Genomic DNA, 20382 nt, shown 5'->3' on the forward strand with positions numbered 1-20382 from the left:
GGAGCAATGTGAGATTTACTGTTAAAAAAAGATGTTCTGCCAAAAGGCTTTGAAACCGGTTTTTATGGCTTGGGGCAGGTTGTGTGACAGAGGGCGGTGTCAGCGCCGCACAAGGAGTTGAAGGCGTCGATTGTATATTTTTTTTCACTAACGTGAATTTAAAGAGTTGCCTGAACGCCGCCAGCCTCGGGAGACCCAGCTGGCGGCGAGAGAGCGACGAATTCTCTGGCAGGGAAAAATACAAAGAACATCATGTGAGGGTCGTGCCCCGGTGCTACCAGCAGGACAGAAGCCTGGGCCGAGGGAGGGAGCCCTTGCCCCGATCCTGCCCGCTCGCCCGGCGCCCACTGCGGGCCGGAGGGACTGTGCCGAGCGGTACCTGCCGTGGCCATCCCCGCTGCTCGCCAACCCCCATCCCCGCCCGGGGCTCGCCGGCGGAGCGGGAGGCAGAAGTTAACTTCCACCGACCCTGGAGCCGCCGCTGCGCCGGCAGGAGGAGGCGGAGGAGGGGGCGGAGGCAGGCGGGGCAGCCGAGGACCCGGCTCTGCCAGGCTCCGAGGGTCCGGCCGGGTGTAATTCCCCCGTAATCCCCACCACGGCGGCGCTTCCCTGGCCGAGCCATGTCTGCGGCTTCCCCGCCATGCCGAGCCTAGCAGGCAGCGGGAGGACTGGCGAGCGGGAGGCGCACAAAATGAAGACCCTGATGGTAAGTGCATTGTTGGCACTGCTCATCCCGGCTCCGGCGGCGGGGAGGAGCGGCGCGGCGCGGGGCTGCCCCGGGCCCCCTTCACACGCTCCAGCCTCCTCTAGGCTGCAGCCCCGCGGCGCTCAGGGATCGCGCGAAGGAGAACAGAACCCCAGCGGCGGCGGCGAAGAACTTTCCGCTTGCTTTCTTTTATTCGTGTTGCTCGCTGTTAGGGGGTTTTGTGTGTGTGTGCATTTTAAGGTGCGGATAGAAAACCGATATGCTTAAAGGACGAGGTTGGAGGTAGCTGCGCGGGGTGTGTGTGGGGAAAGCGCTACAGTCCCCATCACTCGTTAGAATGCGGGAATGAGATGCCCGACGGGAGGCGGCTGCATGGGAATGAGAGGCACGGAGGGAATGAGAGACACGGAGGGGTGAAGAAGCCAGGAAGCAGGGGTGGGGAGGCGGCAGGAGGAGGAGCGAGGGGGTTCCCCAGTTCTCTCCACACACTTTGCCCGATCTCCGTTGGTGTGAAACTTGCGGGCGGCGGTGCGCGGTGCGCGGGGTTGGGTCCGCGGCGGGGGGACCCCGCTGAGCTGCCTCTCTCTGTTCCCCCGCAGCGCCACGGGCTGGCCGTCTGCTTGGCGCTTACCACCATGTGCACCAGCTTGTTGCTCATGTACGGCGGTATCGGTGGCGGGGGGGGTCGCCCGGAGCCGCGGCGGAGGCAGCAGCAGGTGGCGGCGGTGCCCAGTCGCCCGCCGGGACGCGGCCAGCACCATCCGGCGCTCCCCGTCGGGGCGGGCCTCCTGGAGGGCTACATCAGCGTCCTGGAGCATAAGGTGAGCCTCGGTCGTGGGGCTGCCCTGTCCTCCCAAAGGGGAACCTGCCCCGTACCTGCAGAGCCTCCCAGGGATCGCGTTAGCCCGGCTGTCTTGCTGTCAGGGCTGGCTGCTGCACGTGCCATTGCTCCTGGCCCTGTGTGCACGGATTAACTGGGTCAGGACCCTGTGTCCAGCCTGCTGTTAGGCCTGTGTGCAGTGTTGGTCATCTCCTCCCTTGGCCTGTAGAAGATGGAGGGTGTTTTGTTTCTAGCGATGAATGCTAGAGGTATGCTACAAACGTATGTTTTTTGTTGATGTCAGGAAGGGTTAAAGAAGGAAGTTTAGTTGTTGGAAGGAAAAGTCAGTAGATAGGTGTTTATTCTTAGCTCATTTTGTCTTGGGAAACCAAGAGAACTGTATCTCCTGTACAAACAACCTTTTCACCCTCCCCCTGGGAAGCAGAAGTTGTCAACCATAGTCTCCGTTCTAGAAATTGGGGGCATCTCTTTAATGGTGAACAGAATGGTGTTCCTCCTCTTGACACAGGAATTAGGAGGCTGGATTGTCAGACACTAATACCCGTTTACCAGAGATAGACAGCCTAAGCTTTGATATCTCACAGGACAGACGTAATGAGATAAAGTGAGCAAGGTGGCACATCCATGCTGAAGAGATACTTGAGTTTCAGTAATTTTCTCAGAAGGCAGATTCCTCTGCTTGTGCTGTGTTCAGTTTGCTGCGCTTACCTAGAAACTCCAAGGACCCCCTCTACCAAACCCCCAGATAATATTTAGTACACACACTTCTTGCAGTAAAAATCTATTGCAAAAAATAAGCACAGGAAGTGAGGTTTCTCAACTTCATGTTTTCACATCCAGACTGACATCTCTCTGAAAAATATGTTTGTCAAACAAGTTACTGGGCTCAGTTTAGAGGCGCTGTGTGAAGACTAGTGACTGTGATATACACAGATTTTTATTGTTCCTTGTGGCTTCACTTTCTATGCAAGAGTTATCTGTAGGGCTCTTAACACAGAAAAATAGTTCATGATGGTCCCTTGTAGGCTTTATTTGTTTTCTTACATGATTCTTCTGGAAATCCTCAAGGGTAATGTCTGTGTAGCAAAAGCAAGTTTGGCTATGGGGCTTCCTACTGTGTGAAGTGTTCTCTCATCATTCTTTTGTTCTTCTTGAACATGACTGTACTGATGAGGTGTAGATATATATATGCACTTTCTTCTTTTATTATTTTTTTGTAAGTAATACTAATTGAAAAGGCATCTATGGGAGTTTTTTAGGGTGTATATGTGGATAGCCCCTCTGATACCATAACCCCTTGTGTTGGTTTCTCCTGACTCCTGAACACCCCTCATTAATAGAACATATTTAAAATCATTATTCTGTGTTTATTATTTTCTAGAGTAATTTTAATGTTTCCCTGTGTTTTGGAGAAAGATAATATTCTTTTTTAATATAATATGGCCCAAGCTCCACAGATACTCCTTTTCCGAATTTCGTTTAATGTAGTTCATACCTCACAGTAATACTCTGCTGAAGGTTTAATAGCTTTTACACATAACTTCTGTGGGTCAGAAAGCAGACTGGGCAGTCCCTGCTGTGTTCTCAGCTTGCTTTTTATTTTAATGCACATGGGATCATGCAGAGAGCTGTGTCACTGTGGTCTACAGGGGAGTGAGGATACTATATTACTATAAGGAGATGGAGAGAAAAGCTTTGACTCTTAATAGTATATATGTTTTAGTAATTTAACAGACCTGTATATTTAACATGGATTTGCAATCCCAGAGTACATAGGTTTCCTGCAGAAATAAAGCTGGAGAATGCAAAATAATCACAGACATTAGGGGCTTGGAAAAGAAGGATACAGGATCGGTGATGATGAGAAGAGGGAGAGAGTGCAAGAACTGAGAAACGGTGGAATATTGTCAGAGAACATGCTTTTTTTGGGGTAGAACAATGGAGAATATGGAGAAGACAGCTTGAATAGCAAACAGCATTAAAGTCCATCCCAAATTGGGAGAAAATGAAGGAATTGCGGAAGTTTTAAGGACTATTAGGAGAGTGGCAAGAAGAGAGCAAGATAAAATTCTGTAGCTGTGAGAAGGGGGAGATACTTGAAGAAACAGGGAGGCCTGGAGGGAGTTGAAGAGTACCTGTTGTATGAGGACAACGGGCTGGAAAGGGTAAGGGAGGAATGACTACAGCAATGGTGCGTGTTTTTCTGATGGCACAGAGGTGTCAGAGTGAAATGACAATGGATGGTAGATTTTCACAATACAGCTTCCTTAATTTCCCACATAGAATCTTGGGATTATCTGTCAGGTTGAATGACCTGAAGCTGAATGACCGTTATACTAAATTCATCCTTGGAATGTGTTCATGCATGAATGACAGTTATGGGAGATTAATGCCTAGATCATTCAGATCTAGGAGCTGAAACAGGTTCTTGACTTCAGGAAGACTTTGTTTCTGCATCCCATTTGCTTTAATGGGAAGATGTGTCAAGTTTTTGGTGGTCTACCCATTCTGATGTATCTGACATGAGTAAGCACATATATGTAAAAGCTATTTGATAAGTACTGATGGTATTACAAATCCATAATTAAAATATGAATATTGACACATACAGGAACTGTCATGACGTAGTATAAATATTTCAGGGATAGAATTTGACAGTTGTCTACATTGTGAGATACTGTATATTACAAATGTCCGTCACTGCGAACAGTACAGCTTGTTTGGTAGTGCTGGGTGATCACATATAGAGACTGTTTGCCAGAAAATCAAGGCGCTCAGTAAAGTACCAATGATTTTGAAATAGATCTTGCAGTATTATAATTACCAATAATTTTCCTCCTTTTATTTTATATTCAGTAAGAATTGTAGTTTCTCAATCATCCTGTCAAGATAAGTAGGCAGTTTCTGAAAATACAGCCAAAATACATAATATTCTTTTTACTGTGTTGAATAGTCTTTTTGCTGTAGTCTTTTGTTATTTGGTCAGATTTGTGCTGTTCTGTTTCTTAGTGCTTTGCCTTCGTGGTTTCTGCAAGCCCAGTTTTTCCCAAGTCAAGCAGCAGAGATCAGAACCCATGTTCTCAGCTTTAGCAGCCTTGTGCAGTTTAGCAGTGCAAACTTTGTTCTTGTTGGACTCAACTCTTAAACCAAGAAAATTCAGAAATGCAGTCACTTCAGAGATTGATTCTTGGCATTTTGCCTCTGCATGTCCCAGAGCAACAGCAGTCATTGTTGATGGACGTTTGAAATGAATGAATAACATCTCTTTTTGTTCCCAATAGCCAGATGTTTATATCCTAAAAACTCCCACATCTGGAACAGAAAACATGGTTTGCTGATGGTTACTATTGAAAGGTCAAGGATTGAAATGGAGAAGTAGCAGCTACCCTTCTAGTTCGAGGAGCTGTTGCTACTCACAGATGCATACTGGCAGAGTGTAGCACTGCTTAGTTATTGCAGCTGTTCAGCAATTAGAAAGGACAGGAGTCCCAGGCTGTCAAACTAACATCTTTCATGAGTTCTTTGCCTGTAATCCTGAAATTAAAGAGGCATTCTCACTGGCATCGAGGGAGGCAGAATTATGCTCTTCTGTGCAGAGGCATGGGGATAAGACTTTCTGTTGATTTATCATAGTGCTAGCAAGAAATTACAATGCTAATATTTTTAAAGCAATTACTGCATACAAATAAGAGAGTGTTAATGAAAGCAGGAAACCTAACACTCTTCCAGAACTTGCAAGAAATAAAATATTTAACTATTATATTACTATTCTGAAATGAATGTGAGAACATGTCTCTGGATAGTTAAAAAGCTTTCTATCCAGTATTGACTCAACAGTTGGTACTGCGAGTAAAATATGAATTTGTCACGTATGTAATTGAATAATATTTCAAGCCATCAAGGATTTTGTTTCTTAGAAAAGAAAAAACCCATATCAAAATCAAGCTTGCAGACAAAATCTATGATTTATTAGAACCACATTTAAATACCTCGAGAGCACTGAGATCAATGTGATAATTTAAGTGATCGCCATGATTTCTTTATGCTAATGTAAATTAGCATATGCAAAGAAATCTTTGTGATCCCTTTAAATTAGTGTAGATCAGAGAACAGTGTATTTAATGAAGTGTTTGAGGAAGACTCATTCTGCAAATGGTGCTATAGCTCCTTAAGCTCTGAAACACAGTAAGTTGTTTTAGCATGAAACTTTTTTTTTCCATGGTATTAAACTTTGTGCACTTAAAATAGCAAGTTGGATCTCACAACATTTTATATACTTTTTAATAAGTATTAGATATAAAGAGTTAGGAATTGGAATGTTTTACCTAAATAGTTAAAACGTTCACTGTTTTGGGCTGGGGCAGGTGGAGGGTGTCACTAAACCAACCTTCATAATGAACATATGTGGAGATGGGAAGGAATTAAATTACTTTGAGGGTTGTAGTGTCTTTCAAATGAATTTATCACAAAATCATAAGGGATCTTATAAAAAAACAGCTTGTCTTGCCTGAGGTGGGATCGAGCCCATTGAGTTGCAAACTATGTACCATGAGTTCACTGCGTATTTCTGCTTGCATCTGAAATTGTTACCTCTTATATGATGCAATTAAGTATTTGATGGAGCTTTTATTATGTGAGAGATCCGCCAGGGGGAGACTTTATTCTAGAATAACCTTGCTGGGGACACCTCTGTCTGCCCAAGATCCAGGCGCGGGGTGAATCCAGGAGGCCCCTGCTTCATGCTTTGGTTGGCTTCCTGGCTTTTTTAAGATCTATTTTATTATTGTTTTGAGGTACTGCAGTTACCTTTTATGCTGATAAGCTGCAGGTTTATTAAACCCCTTCATAATGCTGTCAGCTTAAGAAAAGAATTAAAACCATGAGTCAGAGAATGTAATTGAATATCCACAGACAGGGTAGGGACGGTTGTTTTACCAAGTTTACCCAACATTTGAATAATGACAATCTTATGCTTTGTATTTTCTTACTTTTGAGCTGCTGCAGTAGTGTGTTTTTTCAGCCTAACAAATCATAGTACTGGATTAATTCTTTTTGATGATTGTTGTCCAAAATCTTTAGCAGCGTCTATGTGCTAGATGATACTACCTAGTGTGCAATACAGAGCACACAAAAGTGATAGGAACTGATGGTACATTTTACTGCTTTCCAGGTTGCTTGACATGTCTGCAAAGAACCAGTAGTCCTAGCCTGGCACTGTTCCTACCTAAATTATCTTGAAGTGTTTTCCAATGTTTACATAAAGATATCAGTTAGCTGTGCAGCTTATGCATTTATATTATGAAAAAGTCTGTATTCTGTAGTTGGACAAAAATATTTTTTTGGTAGAATTCTGACTCCAGTGTCTGCTTGAGAGAGAACACAAATGTGCTATCAGGGGAAAAAAACCCCAAGTAATATAGTTATCATTATTCTAAAACAAGTGCCATTAAATATGAAATCCGACTAGTGGAGATAGTGACTTCAGGCATGGGTCAGGGCCTGTTGTTTATAATAATTTTCTAAAAGGAACACAGGTACAATTAAATATCCAGATGTCCCTGAAAATGGAAAAATGTTTGGCTGATATATAATGTATGGTGTTATTATTTTAATTCTTTAATGTGATGCATAAAAACATATCCAACCACAAACTAGCTGTGTTCTGATCATTTCCTGTTTATCGAGAAGGTAAAGGAGAGTAAATAACAATTGTTATACTGAAAACAGAGAAAGTATTGGAGTTTATATCAGGTGAAGATCTTGCCCCATGTAATTTGTGACATCCTGTGATGTGGCTTTATTCTTTCACAGAAGTTGAACTGAATGTTATTTCAGAGACTGTATCACAAAATCTTGATGACTGATTTCAGACCAAACATAAATAGGAGGTAGAGGGTCAGGTCAGGACAGTTAATGCAGAATCCTGTTTTAATTTTATCACATTTCTAAAAAGTCACATTTCACAGCAGTGTCTGATACCAGAAATTGGTTATAGTGTTATCTTAGGTTTACAACTGACTAAGACAAATTTCTTTTTTTTTATCTTCATAAAAGAAAATTGCAGAAGCATGAAAATACTCTTATTTATTTTGTGCTTCTGTTTTTTGACTGATTCTGGATTATAGCCTCTATCCTGCATCATGAAAAGTGACAAATGAGTAAATACCCACTTTCCTGGTTTATGAATATCTGATGTATCATATTTTAATAAGTGGATGCTGTCCGTTTCCCTTGTCTGCTTCCCTGTCTTCTTTAGTGAACATGCAGAATGCTTCATTTGATGTATATGCAAATACTTCCAAGCAGGGAACTGGCAACACTTTGTCTGCTAGTGAGATTTGCCTATCTCTCATGCAAACCCCCTGAATTGTTTTAATTTTCATCATTAGTTTCAATGACCACATTTATATACCTAGTATGTGCTGAAGTATTTTATATTTGATAACCATTTAAAGTTACTGTATAGTGTACTTTTTTCAGAGTCTTTCACTGTGAGCATTTTAGGCTATTTTCATCTTCCTCTGAAGACAAAGTGTTCTTTTGAAAGGTTTTAATCCTTAGTGGAAGCAAGTCTGAACTAAATGAGATTTTCAATGACAGGAAATGTAATTTTTGTTCACAGCTGATGGATATCTCTCAATAGAGTTCCTCAAGTTCTCCCTTTCTGCTTGTCCTGGGGCATAAGTGGATATTGAGTGTCATCCTAACTATGTAATATCCTCAGAACAGTAGACTGCCAGTAGTTTCCTTTTCTCAGTGACCTTCCTTACTATTTTAACCTGTATTACTAGGTAGCACTCTGTATGCACAACCTTGCTGCTGAGGTGGCATTGATAGAAAGAACTGGGTGTATTAATTGAACTTCTAATTAGGGCAATTATGATCAAATCAGCAGTCGTTTGGTGCCCATATAAGCATATGTGACAGCACAAAAGCTACTTTGAAGGTGAGGTGAAGCATTACAATGTTTCACCTCACTCTGTTTCACCTCATCCCTTAGCAGTCTCCATTAGCCATCATTCTTTTTTGCTCTAACGGTTAAAGCTTAAAGGGTTAAAACCAGCTTAGTTACTGAAGTTTTCTGCAGCTGGAAAAGAAAATATTTTCCAGTTCAGAAACTGCTATTAGTTGTTCTCCATTGTCAGTCTGAAAATACCCAAATACAGTTAAGAATCACATGCGAAGTGAGGGGACAGGTCAAAGCTGAAACCTTCTGTCTTCAGAGAGTCTTTTTGCAACAGAAGTGCAAAATACAAATGGAGAAGTGGAGTTCTGGGGTGCCCCTTGATGGTGTTACATGAAAGACACAACAAGTGCTAAGGAACATGTATGCATTCCTACAAAGAATATACCACATTTGGACAGAGGTTAGGTACATCTGGTAATACTGTTAGTGCCTGGTATGTATTCAGAGTATATACAGTGTAAGAGCAGCACAATGTGTATATTAAGTGCCATAATGGACACTAGATTCTTGTGCAACTCAAGCTTGTAAGAATACTTCAGAATAATGTTGGGTTCTTAATATACTATTTTTTTCCACAATGACAGTGAACTCTTGCAGAATGTTCATTGTCCAATCAAAGGGAACAGTAATGGGTTTATATGGGATACAGGCCACATAGATCAGGTTTTCTTAATTCAGATTTAATAATCTGGACTGTTGTAAGTAACATAGAACAAGAATATATAAATATGTACTTCATCACTGAATACAACTTGTTAAGAATTTGTTGCAGCTGCAGAAAAAAAATCCATTACAGAATGGATGGCTTAGTAAGAAATAATGTGGAAGAGAATGTTTCTCAGTAAACAGCCAATATGTTTGGAATATGTGTTTTTGTTTTGTAAATGTTATATTTGGATTTTAGTATGTTGTTAGCATCCTCAGGTACTGGCATGATGTTAATATTGCTGAAACAAAATATTCTGTAAATTTTATACTGTTGGACAATATTAAATTAGAATGTATCTTGCCCTCAGCTATAGCAGGTCATAAAAGTAAATGTAATAACACTCAGCGGAGCATCAGTCTAAGAGTTATCTCTAAGGAAAAGAAAAATTCAATGGTGCAAGTTTGTATAAATATATATCTGTATTGAGCTTTGTGCACAGGAAGGTTAAAGGACTATTGTTCTGCTTAAGAGATGGCTTATGGAGACTGCATTCATCACAAAGTCCACGCTACTTACCGGGTTGCCTATATGAGGTTTAAACCTTTTCTCCCAGTTTGAGAAAGCAGGGTGAGTTTTGTAGATAGTGGTGTGGGTTACATTCAGGCCCATTTCCTTTTCAACTTTCTCACCTGCATTGCATTCTCTGTGGGTAGGCATTTTTATTCCGTTTCAATGAAATTCACCTTTGTGACTTGTATAAAACATAAGCATCTCAGGAAACAGGTAATCAAGGCAACTGACAAGAGGGTAGCACATGGTTATGGGCCAATAAAGTGCAATGCAGAGATCCCAAAGCTAGTGACGGTTGGGTTAGTAAGCCTACGTAGTGCAGTTTGAGACAGGCTTGTTAGCTTGAGTTGCACAGTATTAAGAGCACAATAATCACACTGTATCTGAGCAAGTAAATCCTGACCTTTTCAGGTAAGTTTCTTCAGGGGCTGGCTGGCTCTGCTTTGTGCATTCTGAAGCAAGATAGGCTGAAGCAACGTGGGGTGCCGGGGGAGCAGTGGTACAGACAGGCTCAAAATATTTCTGAGCAATTCTCAAGTGCAGTGTTAGGGACTGAAAACAGCATTTGACATACTAGCTGTTCTTTAACTGCAGCCAGCCAAACTATATACACCTTGTATATTTGCAGAGATTGAGCATTTGGCCACAGCAAAGATATGTTTAGAAAACATTGTGGTTTCCAAGACTTGTCCATAGTCTTCATGAGAAAGCTTTTGGCCAAATGCCCGGAAGCAGTGCTCTCCAAACCTTATCCTCAGTCTTTACGCGGAGCACAGAGGCTCACAGTGAGTGTGTGCTGTTGTACCACCTGTGCTGTCCCTTCCCTGCCTCTTCTCTAACTTTCAGTTTGGCATCTTTGGGTCAGGCCTTCTAACACTTGGCTAAATTTCATCCCTAGACATTAGAATAATGACACATGTGCTCCTAAATTTTGTTGCTGTCCATTTTATTCTTAATGCTACTGTAAAAGGGTTAGTTTACACATCTTGGCATATTAGTTGACTCTAAAATAGGAACATAAAACCTCACCATACAGCCAGTGGTATCACTGCAGCTGCCAGAGTGATGCAGACTTAATACTGCATGTTCTTCCTCAGCTCATCTGCCTGTGCCTAGATAATTGTAGGTGGGCTCTTCTTTTTTTAAAAACAAAACATAGCAAACCACTTTTTTATTTAGATAATTTCTTCCTTAACACTTATATTCCATAAAATGCTCATTATTGATGTTATTCATGACTCTGCAAAATACATTTTAAAAACTAAAAACCTGTGGCAAAGTCACAGCTGTTTCCATTTGTTCATCTACTTATGTATTCTCTTTGTAATGCTGATCTGGATTTCTTCCTGTTTTTAATAGTGATTCATGAGCCTTACAAAGACTGAGACAGTTTGTTATAATATTGCTCACATTAGCCATGAGAGCTACCTCGGACATGAATGGGACTATACATAATAACCAGCACTTCAGTGAGGGTTTCCCCCTCTTGCTGAGTGCCAGCTGACATGATGTCTAAGCATATGGCTGTGTGGGATTTTGCCAGCAGACAAGAGCGCGCTCTGCCCTCCCTTTGAGCTGGTTGGAGATGCACCGGCTCTGCTCTGGCAGCTGAATAGCTGCAGTTAGCATGTTGCTAAGCCAGAACTAATAAGCTTGACTGAGAGGCAGGGTTTATTATCTTGGGCTCAGCAGTGTATTTGGTGCGGTTATGTAGCTTACACCATAGAGCTTCTCTGCATCCTGCTATATCAATGCACGGGCAGAGTTTGCTTGTGGTTGGTTGTATGGAACATAGTCAGTATTTGCTTGCATCTCCCTGTGAAAACCTGCTAGTCCATATCTGAATGGTTTCCTAATTCTGCTGCAGAGGAGTGTTTTCAGTCCTCTGCCACACCACCAAGAATTTCCCATCTAATACAATTGAGAAATATAACTACAATTTACAGATTTATTGTAGAATTGCACACTTCTCAGTGTTCAGTCAGAAGCTGTATTTACCTGTCTCAGAGTACTCTTGTTGCTTAAATTTTGGCCATTAGATTGCCACCAGTTTGGTGCACTTAACAAAAGAGACTATTTTTCAGCATTTCTTTTTTGTAGAGCAGCCTATATGATAGATGATGTTGTGGATCATCTTTCAGAGTCTGAAATGAGACCCTAAATTAAGTTCACAGAGCATGATTTAGATGACTAACTAAATCATGCTACTTAGATGACTAAGTCACCATTTATGATGAAATCAGCTCTTTTCACTGGGCGTGTACTTATCAGAGAAAAGATTTTAATTGCTTTATAAAATCATGAAGTTGAGAAGGGTTTTTGCTTGTAACATGGCTATTTCTATAGGCTGGTTATTTCACTGGCAATGTTTGTGTTTTCGTTTATGTTTTCTGGTATTCTTATCCTGTATATTTCCTATATATTTCTTTGGAAATGTTGAGGACTGTATCTTAATTTCAGTCAACAAAGAATTTTTGCTGATAGGATATTTAGTAATAGCTTCACTAACGTAAGACTTCTGAGCCTTAATGTTACTCTTTCTGTATGTAATTACCATAGATTTAATTTTGATTTATCTTTTAATTTTTATGAATAGCCAAAAGCTCTAGTTTTTTACAAGTAAAATCAAAACTAGGGCTAAATTCTTCCCTTTTGCTGTATCTGCTTTATGTCTCAGTAGCCTTGCAGAGCAGCAATGAACCTAGTTATATGTCTGCTGAACATTCATTCTCAGGACCAGTGTTGGTGTATCCCTGATGGTTTAAGGGCATAAATGAGGTACTTTGTGCAACTGGTAGATGTAGAGGAGGGATATCAGGGCCAGGAGGGTATCTCTGGTATTAATGTATCTGATTTCTCCAGCACAGTGATTCCTTTTGATCTGCAGCAATTTCTGCAATATAGAACAGCTTTCAGGGTATATTTAATTATGCCTGTGGACATTTTGGCCTGGAAAGTGAAATGAAGCTTTAGAATCCTCTTTCACTCCCAGCTGTGCTGATCTGAAACTTTGCTCAGCTTGATACCCACCTTTAAGTGTAGGGATCATCTTTCTGCTCTCATGGAAGATGCTGAATGTGCAGCATCTTGGGCTTCAGTAGAAGGTGCAGATGCTCTGTCTTTGTGTCAGAGCTATCACTGCTGTCAAGATGGAATAGCAACATATCCTATACATACGTATATGTGTAACCTGTAAGAGCCCATATCTTCAGATCAAAACTAGGTTTGGGACAATTCACAGGACCTGAAAACCTGTCTTTGGGATTTCATATAGGTGTGGAATACAATGAAATGGCTGTGTTTGGAGCACCTTAAGAATTTATGTTAAAATCAGAGCCATTATGCTTTTATCAGTGCTCTCAGACACATACAGAATAAATGATTGATGATAACATGCATCAGCTTTATTAAAGTTTCTCAGAAATGATTTTTTATAATTATGCCACTTCCTAGGGATATTTTTCAGTGTGTTATGAAGATGACATATCCTATTTGTAATGCATACTGTGGAAAACCAGATCATTTTAACATGACAATTAGTGTCCTAACATTTGAACTTTCAGGTATGATGCTTAATTTTCATGGTCTGTAGCCAATAGAAAAAGAAGATTGATTTTACTTGAAATTGCAAGAGGTGATTTGAGCCACGTCATACTAAGTCAAAGGACCAATAGATTTATAAGTTCTCAAGACTTTCTTAAAATGGAATGCATTGCTCACAGGAAGTGTATGAAAACCTTGTGACTGAATTAGAGGTAAAACCAGCTATAACAGCACTGTGGAAGCCAGTTTAGCTGAAATTGTAGTCCCAGCGCCACTTGATTGTGGATGATGAGGTTGCATCTGCTTGTCTATTTTTATTGGAATTGCTTTTCTGTGTAGCAGTCTGTGCACAGCAATGAGACTTTGAAATTCAAAATAAAAGTAATCTTAAGAAAAAAAAAGTAAGCTTTCTAGTTTCTCTTTGTTTCCTTTGGAAAACAAATAGATCTGTCAATAGGTTTTTTTTCTGTTTTGTATCCCATACTTTACATCAGTAAAAGTACTGAAAATTACATTACACTGTGTTTATTAAAGTTGTGCTCCTATGCAGTAATACACATAAGACATACTGCCTTAAGGATTAAGTTAAGCTCCTTTGTCAAGCCTGTTGGTATGGCAGGACTGTTAATCTTTAACTGTCAGAGTCTGGTTAGATCCTTCTTTAGACTGAGGCCATGTCTAAGCACAAAGAAATTAAAATGAATAAACTGTCCTAGTATTTATGCCTTATTTTTGCACAGAGCAATCAGTAAAAAGAGAAGCTGTATTATACATATTTCTATGAGAAGACTGCATTTCAAGCTCTTGCTTAGCAGCATTGTAATTTTATGTTTATGCTTATTAAATAAGAAGACAAAGTTGACAGAAGGTGTTCAAAATACTAAATTAATGAAAATAAGATGCGCGGTGGGTGACAGCCCATTGAAAGAACAGGGAAATTTTGTGGACCTGCATTTCCTAATTAAAAGTCCATAGAGTTGTCTACAGTATGTTCATGTTTTATTATATCAGTAATTATTCTTATGATTTCCTTTCAAATTACAACATTAAGTCACAAAAAAGGAAGTGTGCTATAGTTGCAGCATATTTAGACAAGGCAAGACTTGAAACAAAACTGTATAAAAAGAATGGTGAAGCTGGGAGGCAAAGTTAAATTAATTGTGGAAGATTAAAGCCAGTATTTTAGCCCCAACAAGGTGTAAAACTGGTAGTAAGGAGCCACGGTATTATGCTATAGAGGTTTACATTTCACTGTGGGTGTCTACAATTTAATTAGTGTTGTCCTACCTAAAACTTCTGAAGATTTTTAAATAATTCAAATAATTATCTGATAATAGCCAACTAGTGCAATTAGTGCAAGTATTCATTCAAAGTGGCAACATAATCATACAATGAAGTCTGGGTTGTATGTTGAAGCAGTAGGTAAAATACACTATATAGAAGCTTTTGAGTGTGATAGATGTACTTTTCTAATCAGGCTATATTTTTTTGAAGTAATCAGAAAAGAAGCCCTCAAGTAACAATTTCCTTTCCCATTCTCCTGCAAATACAGTTTCAAGTGTCTGTTTTTATATTTTACACACATACTACTTTCCCATTTTCTGAAACAAGAGATTCTTTCCCTCAACTCATTAAATAATAATACTTTATACTTACATATCGCCTTGTTTCTGAGGAACTCCAGGTGCCATAGAAGCATTAAATGGAGACTCCTGCCTTAAAGTACAGGAGTATTAATTCCTCATGGGGGATAGTAAAACAAAAAAGTTCAAACCATCGTTTTGAGCTTGAGTGCCCAACAAGGAATTTCAGGTAGGAGTTTGAAAACTGAGGGGGTTCAACCTCGGGATAGGTGCACAATCACTTGAGAGACCCTACATTCATGTGTGGCTTGGAAGTGCAATGTCAGACCATGTTCTGTGTAACACTGAAGGTATATGCAGTGGATTGGGAGAGTTATGCACCTCAATAGGAGATACCTGTTTTTCTGTGTAGAGCTGCCATCAGAAAAATATTCAAGTTCTCTTGCAGTCTAGCTCTTCTGGTGGGACAGAAACATGGAGGATGGTGTAGCCCAGATAAAAGATAATGAAAGAGAATATGATTTGTGGTCTTGAGTTGGGGATCTTACGTGGAAAAGGTGTGTAAAGCATGAGATCCTGCTCCAGAAGCTGTTAGAGCACACACTTTGAGAAACACATAAACTGAAGATTACACCATTACCCACTAACTTTCCAAAGAGCTTTCTGATAATTTTTGCTGAACTGTGTAACTCCCCCAGCTTTGTCATATGTGAAGATGTTGAATGTCCTTTGAGATTGCCAGACTTACACCCTGACAGATCATAGCGAGACACACAGAAAGAGCAGTGCTTGAGCTATATTTAGATGGTGGCTGAACAAGGCTTTTGAAGACCATGCAGGTGGTTTTGGCTTTCAGGTTCTGTCAAAGTGTCATTTACTATGTCTGAGGCACTGAGAGCTCACTCAAAATGAGTACACAGGCACTTAAATAAATCACTTGTTTTTCAGAGCATGTTGAGCCACACACATTTTGCACTAACTGGTGACTTAGGGCAGGTTAACTCTTTAAGCATGGTATGTGATGTTTGCAGGAAGGCTGCAATGTTTTGGGCTCTAATAAACTCTAATGGGGCATGCAAATACAGGCACTGAACAGCATAAAATGGGCACCTTCGGGTGCTTAGAGGAACAGTGTATTCATCATACTGGCACCAACTACTTACACAAATTTCATTAATTGATTATACCTTACAATATTTGGCATCTATTTTATATTGTTTTCAGTTGTGCATTTGGTATCTGTCATAAGACATTAAATATATATTCTACTTAAAAATCAGGTGTGTTAATTTCAGTGATGGGGAGAAGAATCATGATGGTGCATCTCAGATTTCTCTTTCTATATTCAAGTAATCCCCTAATTTTTTAGTGTAAAGACAAATAAAATCCTTACCTGACTGCAGAAGATGACCAACAAATAGGATGATTTGAAATGTATTTGAATACAAATGTGCTTGCATAAAGTAGCTGACTGATAGTTTTGAAGTATGAAATTTGTCACAATGCTGTGAAACAAGAACAGTTTGAGAAGACCAGAAAAATCTTGCCATATACCCATAAAGATCATCATTAAGAGCAAAGCTCTTGACTTTAGACTGTCAGTTCAGACCTTAACCTTTCGGTGAATGCTGATCCAACACTTTCCCTGGACATTTAGTCATGGCAAAATCACTTGTGGCGTGACTGTATTTGATCCATGAGATGAAAACAGTAGGTCTCCTGAAATTCTGTAGACTGAAAGGGCATTCACTGTATGCTTAGTGTTTAGATAGCTCTAGGTTTTCTTTAACTAAAATTTGTGAAGTCTAAAGAGCAAGTACAAAAATTATAGGAATACAGTTACAAAAAGTTTCAGTTATTTCCTGTATAGCTGTAGGGAGGTTTGAGCAACTGGATACAGAAGTAGAGGATTTAGGGAATATTTTCTTTGAAAAAAATTAAGGTGGTCTTTCAGGCTTAACATTACACAGCTGAAGTCTAAATGACCTCAGTTTGCTTTGTTTTCAATGGATTAGAAGTATTTTTCTCTTCCCTTTCAAAGAGTAAAAATAAAGATAAGACAATTCTGTTCCTGTCATTTAAATGAGGAAAGTTGGAGAAGAGAACTGCAAGTAGTGAATCCTGTTATCATGGATAATAAAACTGCAATAAAAGCTGCACTGCACAGTTTTCAGAGGGAATGTGTACAGACCAGACCGTTCTGATTAGACACTGAAATACACATATTCCTGCCGTGATGTTGCAGTTTAAGCTAGATACATGACTCACAAAATCACAAATGGTGAACCCTGACAAATAATCCATCAAGTGATGTTGAGACTCTGTCAGGGAAAGCAGCCGCAAAAAAAACCCCCTTTTTCCTGTATTATAAACCATCACTTCTTGTTGTGCATCTCCTGAGGGTCTTAGATTGGGCAGGCATTCTTGTACCTTTGTATTTCTTGGGAGAACAGAAGCACAGAATTGGGTGACCAAGGCCATTCCCACATGCTGCTTTGTGAAGCTAGGAAGAGGCATACAAGTTCAGGAAATGCTATGAATTAAATACTGTTATTAAAAGAGCCCAATTTTGCTTGCTAAAACTGTGGAATTCTCCCCTGGAAATCAGCAGAAACAGGATTAGTGCCCATGTCTGCAACTTAATCAGATGTTACTAGCAGAGGCAGCCAGTGCTGCGGGCATGGGTATGCGAGATGTTAAGCATCAGCTGCTGATCACCTTGTAGAACTCCTCTGTTTTGTTGGTGCATAGATATTTCTGGTTCTACTTTGAAGTTCTGAATCTATAGATCAATAAAATTTTAAGATAGAAGGGACAAGTATCATGAAAGGTCAGGCCCTCTCTGTCAGAGTCATGCAGGTTAGGGAGACTGGGAGGCTGCAGTCCAAGGCTAATAGTGGTTGGGTCCCAAATATTTCCTGCACTGAATGTTTCTAAAAATCTTTGTATGTGGATCTCATTGTTAAAGGAGCACAACTTAGAATATTGCAGAGGAAATTTGGGCAGCAGTGTAAATACAGAATGGTGATTGGGGAAATAATTACAGTATTTTAAAACATTTTTTAGGATTCTCTGCGTCAAAGGGTGAGAGTGATAGTGATACTTGTTTTTCTATTAACAGGTCTAAGTTTTAATAAAATACAGACTTTGGCAATACTTATTGCCACATGTTATTCTGATAGTGCCTGTGTATTTGTAAGGAATTCTCATTTGAAGGTTGTTGTTTCAGTGATCATCCCCATATCTCAGGAAATCTGTGTGCTTTTATGAGCAGTGCAAGGATTATACTACTGAGGGACACTGAGTCTCTGTCTTCTCATTCTTGACACAAGCACTGAGCTCAAGTCCCAGTGGTGCCCTGAAAGGCCAGAGCTTCCTTTCATAAACCGTTGACCTTTCTTCTTGATTATCTTTGTGAACTGGTGCTGTCTTTCAGTTAATAGAACTTTGTAATCAGGGAGCTAAGCAAGATAAAATAGAAATGACAATTTTTGCTGCTGGTTAGATGTTAATGTGAGCTCTGAATGCCTTTTAAATGTGTTGTACTAAATCTAAGAAAATGGAAAAGCACTTTCATGTATTAAAAAAGCTAGAAAAACAAAACCAGTTTGTCTGATGAGATTGAAGGACGTGTCACACAACGTGAAACTGGAGATAAAGGTACATAAACCCTTTATGAGTCTAAAAATACTTCTCACACTTTTGTATGCCTTTTTGTGAGATTTACTGGTTTAAATATAAATCCTGTCTCTAAATATTACTACACAGCAACTGACTTCTGGTTTAGTCCTGTAATTGAGACTGAAAGCAGCAAAATCTTTCTGGAGCTGGACTGTATCACTTTTGGCCCTAGGTGAGAGTTAGAGCAGCTCCATGCTGACTCTAAAATTATTCTCTCCTTTTGGTATCATTCTTTGTTGTGGTAAACAGAATGGTTCAATTCTGTGCCATTTGCTCCAGCCTGTACTAATGGCTGAGGGAAGGGTTGGTGTAAAGCCAATCTCAGACACTTCACAATGTGCCCACTTGAATAGTCCTGTATAATATTTTAGGAGTGTGAAATGGGCTTAGTATAAACTAGAACTAAGCTAACTAGTCTCAGTTTAAAAACTTTGGCTATTAAACCCCCAGCATTTCGAGATGAATTTGTCTGTGTCTGGATATGCTTCAGGTTTCAGAGAGGGTGCCTCCCCCCAAGAAAATTAAGGCTCTGCATCCTGAGATGTTACAGCCTTTCCACCAGTAAAGTATATGGTTGATAACTTTGTAGAAGGCATTAACAAGGCTGAAACTGGTGGTGAAAGCTCCATGTCTCCTAAACTTTGCTGTAGCTCCCACTTGTAAACATTGAATTCTTATTCCTACAGAGGCAGTTAGAAACAGTGAAAATACAGAACAAATGCTGTCAGCACCCTCATCTGACCAAAATTCAGGAGTCCCAATGACTACATTTTTTTGTCTTAAGCGAACTGTTCAAACATTTCTCTAAAGATCCCTGTGGATGTATTCTTATAGGGGTGATGTTCTACAGGGCGCACCTCCCATGAAATGGTCTTACCTAATGCTTTCTGTTGAAAGCAGCATTTAAATTATAATGTGGCTTCAGCGAGTGATGTTGTGCTGTTCATTTGCTTTTTTAGTACAGAAATGAAAATAATATGACAGTATGTGAGAAATAGTCTATTCAAGGGCATACAAGAAGGAGACTGCTATGAACAGACCTTGCTGTTGTTCCTGACAGTGAACTAATTGGCTCTGAGGACAGTGCAAACAGGACACAGTTACAAAATAAGATGGTTTTTTGTTAACATTATTCCTTTAAATCTTATTCTAGAGCAGGCTCTGAGGTGCCAGGTGCTTTCAAACATAGGGCAAAGAGATAGTCCCATTCTACTGATTGTTCTTTTGACATGATATACTTAGCACTTGCATAGCTCTTTCTAAAGTGCTTTGAGCCCTTAGGGTAAAGAATGGATCAGCATTAAGACTCTCAGTTTAAAGAGGAAATTCAAAGTGATAATTTCACTATAAGCTAGGCAGCCTATGGGCTTGAAGTGATCCACAGGGCTGCTTCTTAGACTGAAAGGAAGCCTGTGTTGTTGTTTGCTTGGAAAATCTCTATTTCTTGGGCAGTGGTTGACCAAGAGGATACTGAAGCTGATTGAGAGGTACAGCCTGGCTAGGCAGAGTAAGACTTACTCAGTTCACATCTATACCTACACTTACTGGACCTGCTGCATATCTGCTGTGGTTGTTTGATGAAAGGCAGCAAATACTTACTTAAGGGGGCTGAATTTCAGCCATTAAATTGGGTAGAGAACGAAATCAAATGTTGTATTTGGTTTGCATGGCAGTGTCTTGTTAACAGGAGTGACTTCTGTGGGTGGCTTCTGTAAGCAGCTGCTAGAAGCTTCCCCTGTGTCTGACAACCAGTGCCAATGGACCCACTGCTGGCTGAGGCTGAGCCCATCACCTCTGGGACAACATACTTAAGAAGTGGAAAAAAGCTGTGCAACAGCAATT

At 40.2% G+C, this 20382-nt stretch overlaps 1 protein-coding gene across 1 annotated transcript in view; it reads left to right on the top strand.

Moving 5' to 3' along the window:
* The first annotated feature begins 560 nt into the window (after positions 1-560).
* ST6GALNAC5 (ST6 N-acetylgalactosaminide alpha-2,6-sialyltransferase 5) overlaps positions 561-20382 on the top strand; it is a 72559-nt gene continuing 52737 nt past the window's right edge. Inside the window, exons 1-2 of the mRNA XM_005151243.3 lie at positions 561-706; positions 1306-1527. Of these exons, the coding sequence (XP_005151300.2) occupies positions 641-706; positions 1306-1527 (288 nt within the window). The 5' untranslated portion in view covers positions 561-640. The remainder of the gene's footprint in view (positions 707-1305; positions 1528-20382) is intronic.

Source organism: Melopsittacus undulatus, chromosome 6, assembly GCF_012275295.1.
Source record: "Melopsittacus undulatus isolate bMelUnd1 chromosome 6, bMelUnd1.mat.Z, whole genome shotgun sequence".
NCBI lineage: Eukaryota > Metazoa > Chordata > Aves > Psittaciformes > Psittaculidae > Melopsittacus > Melopsittacus undulatus.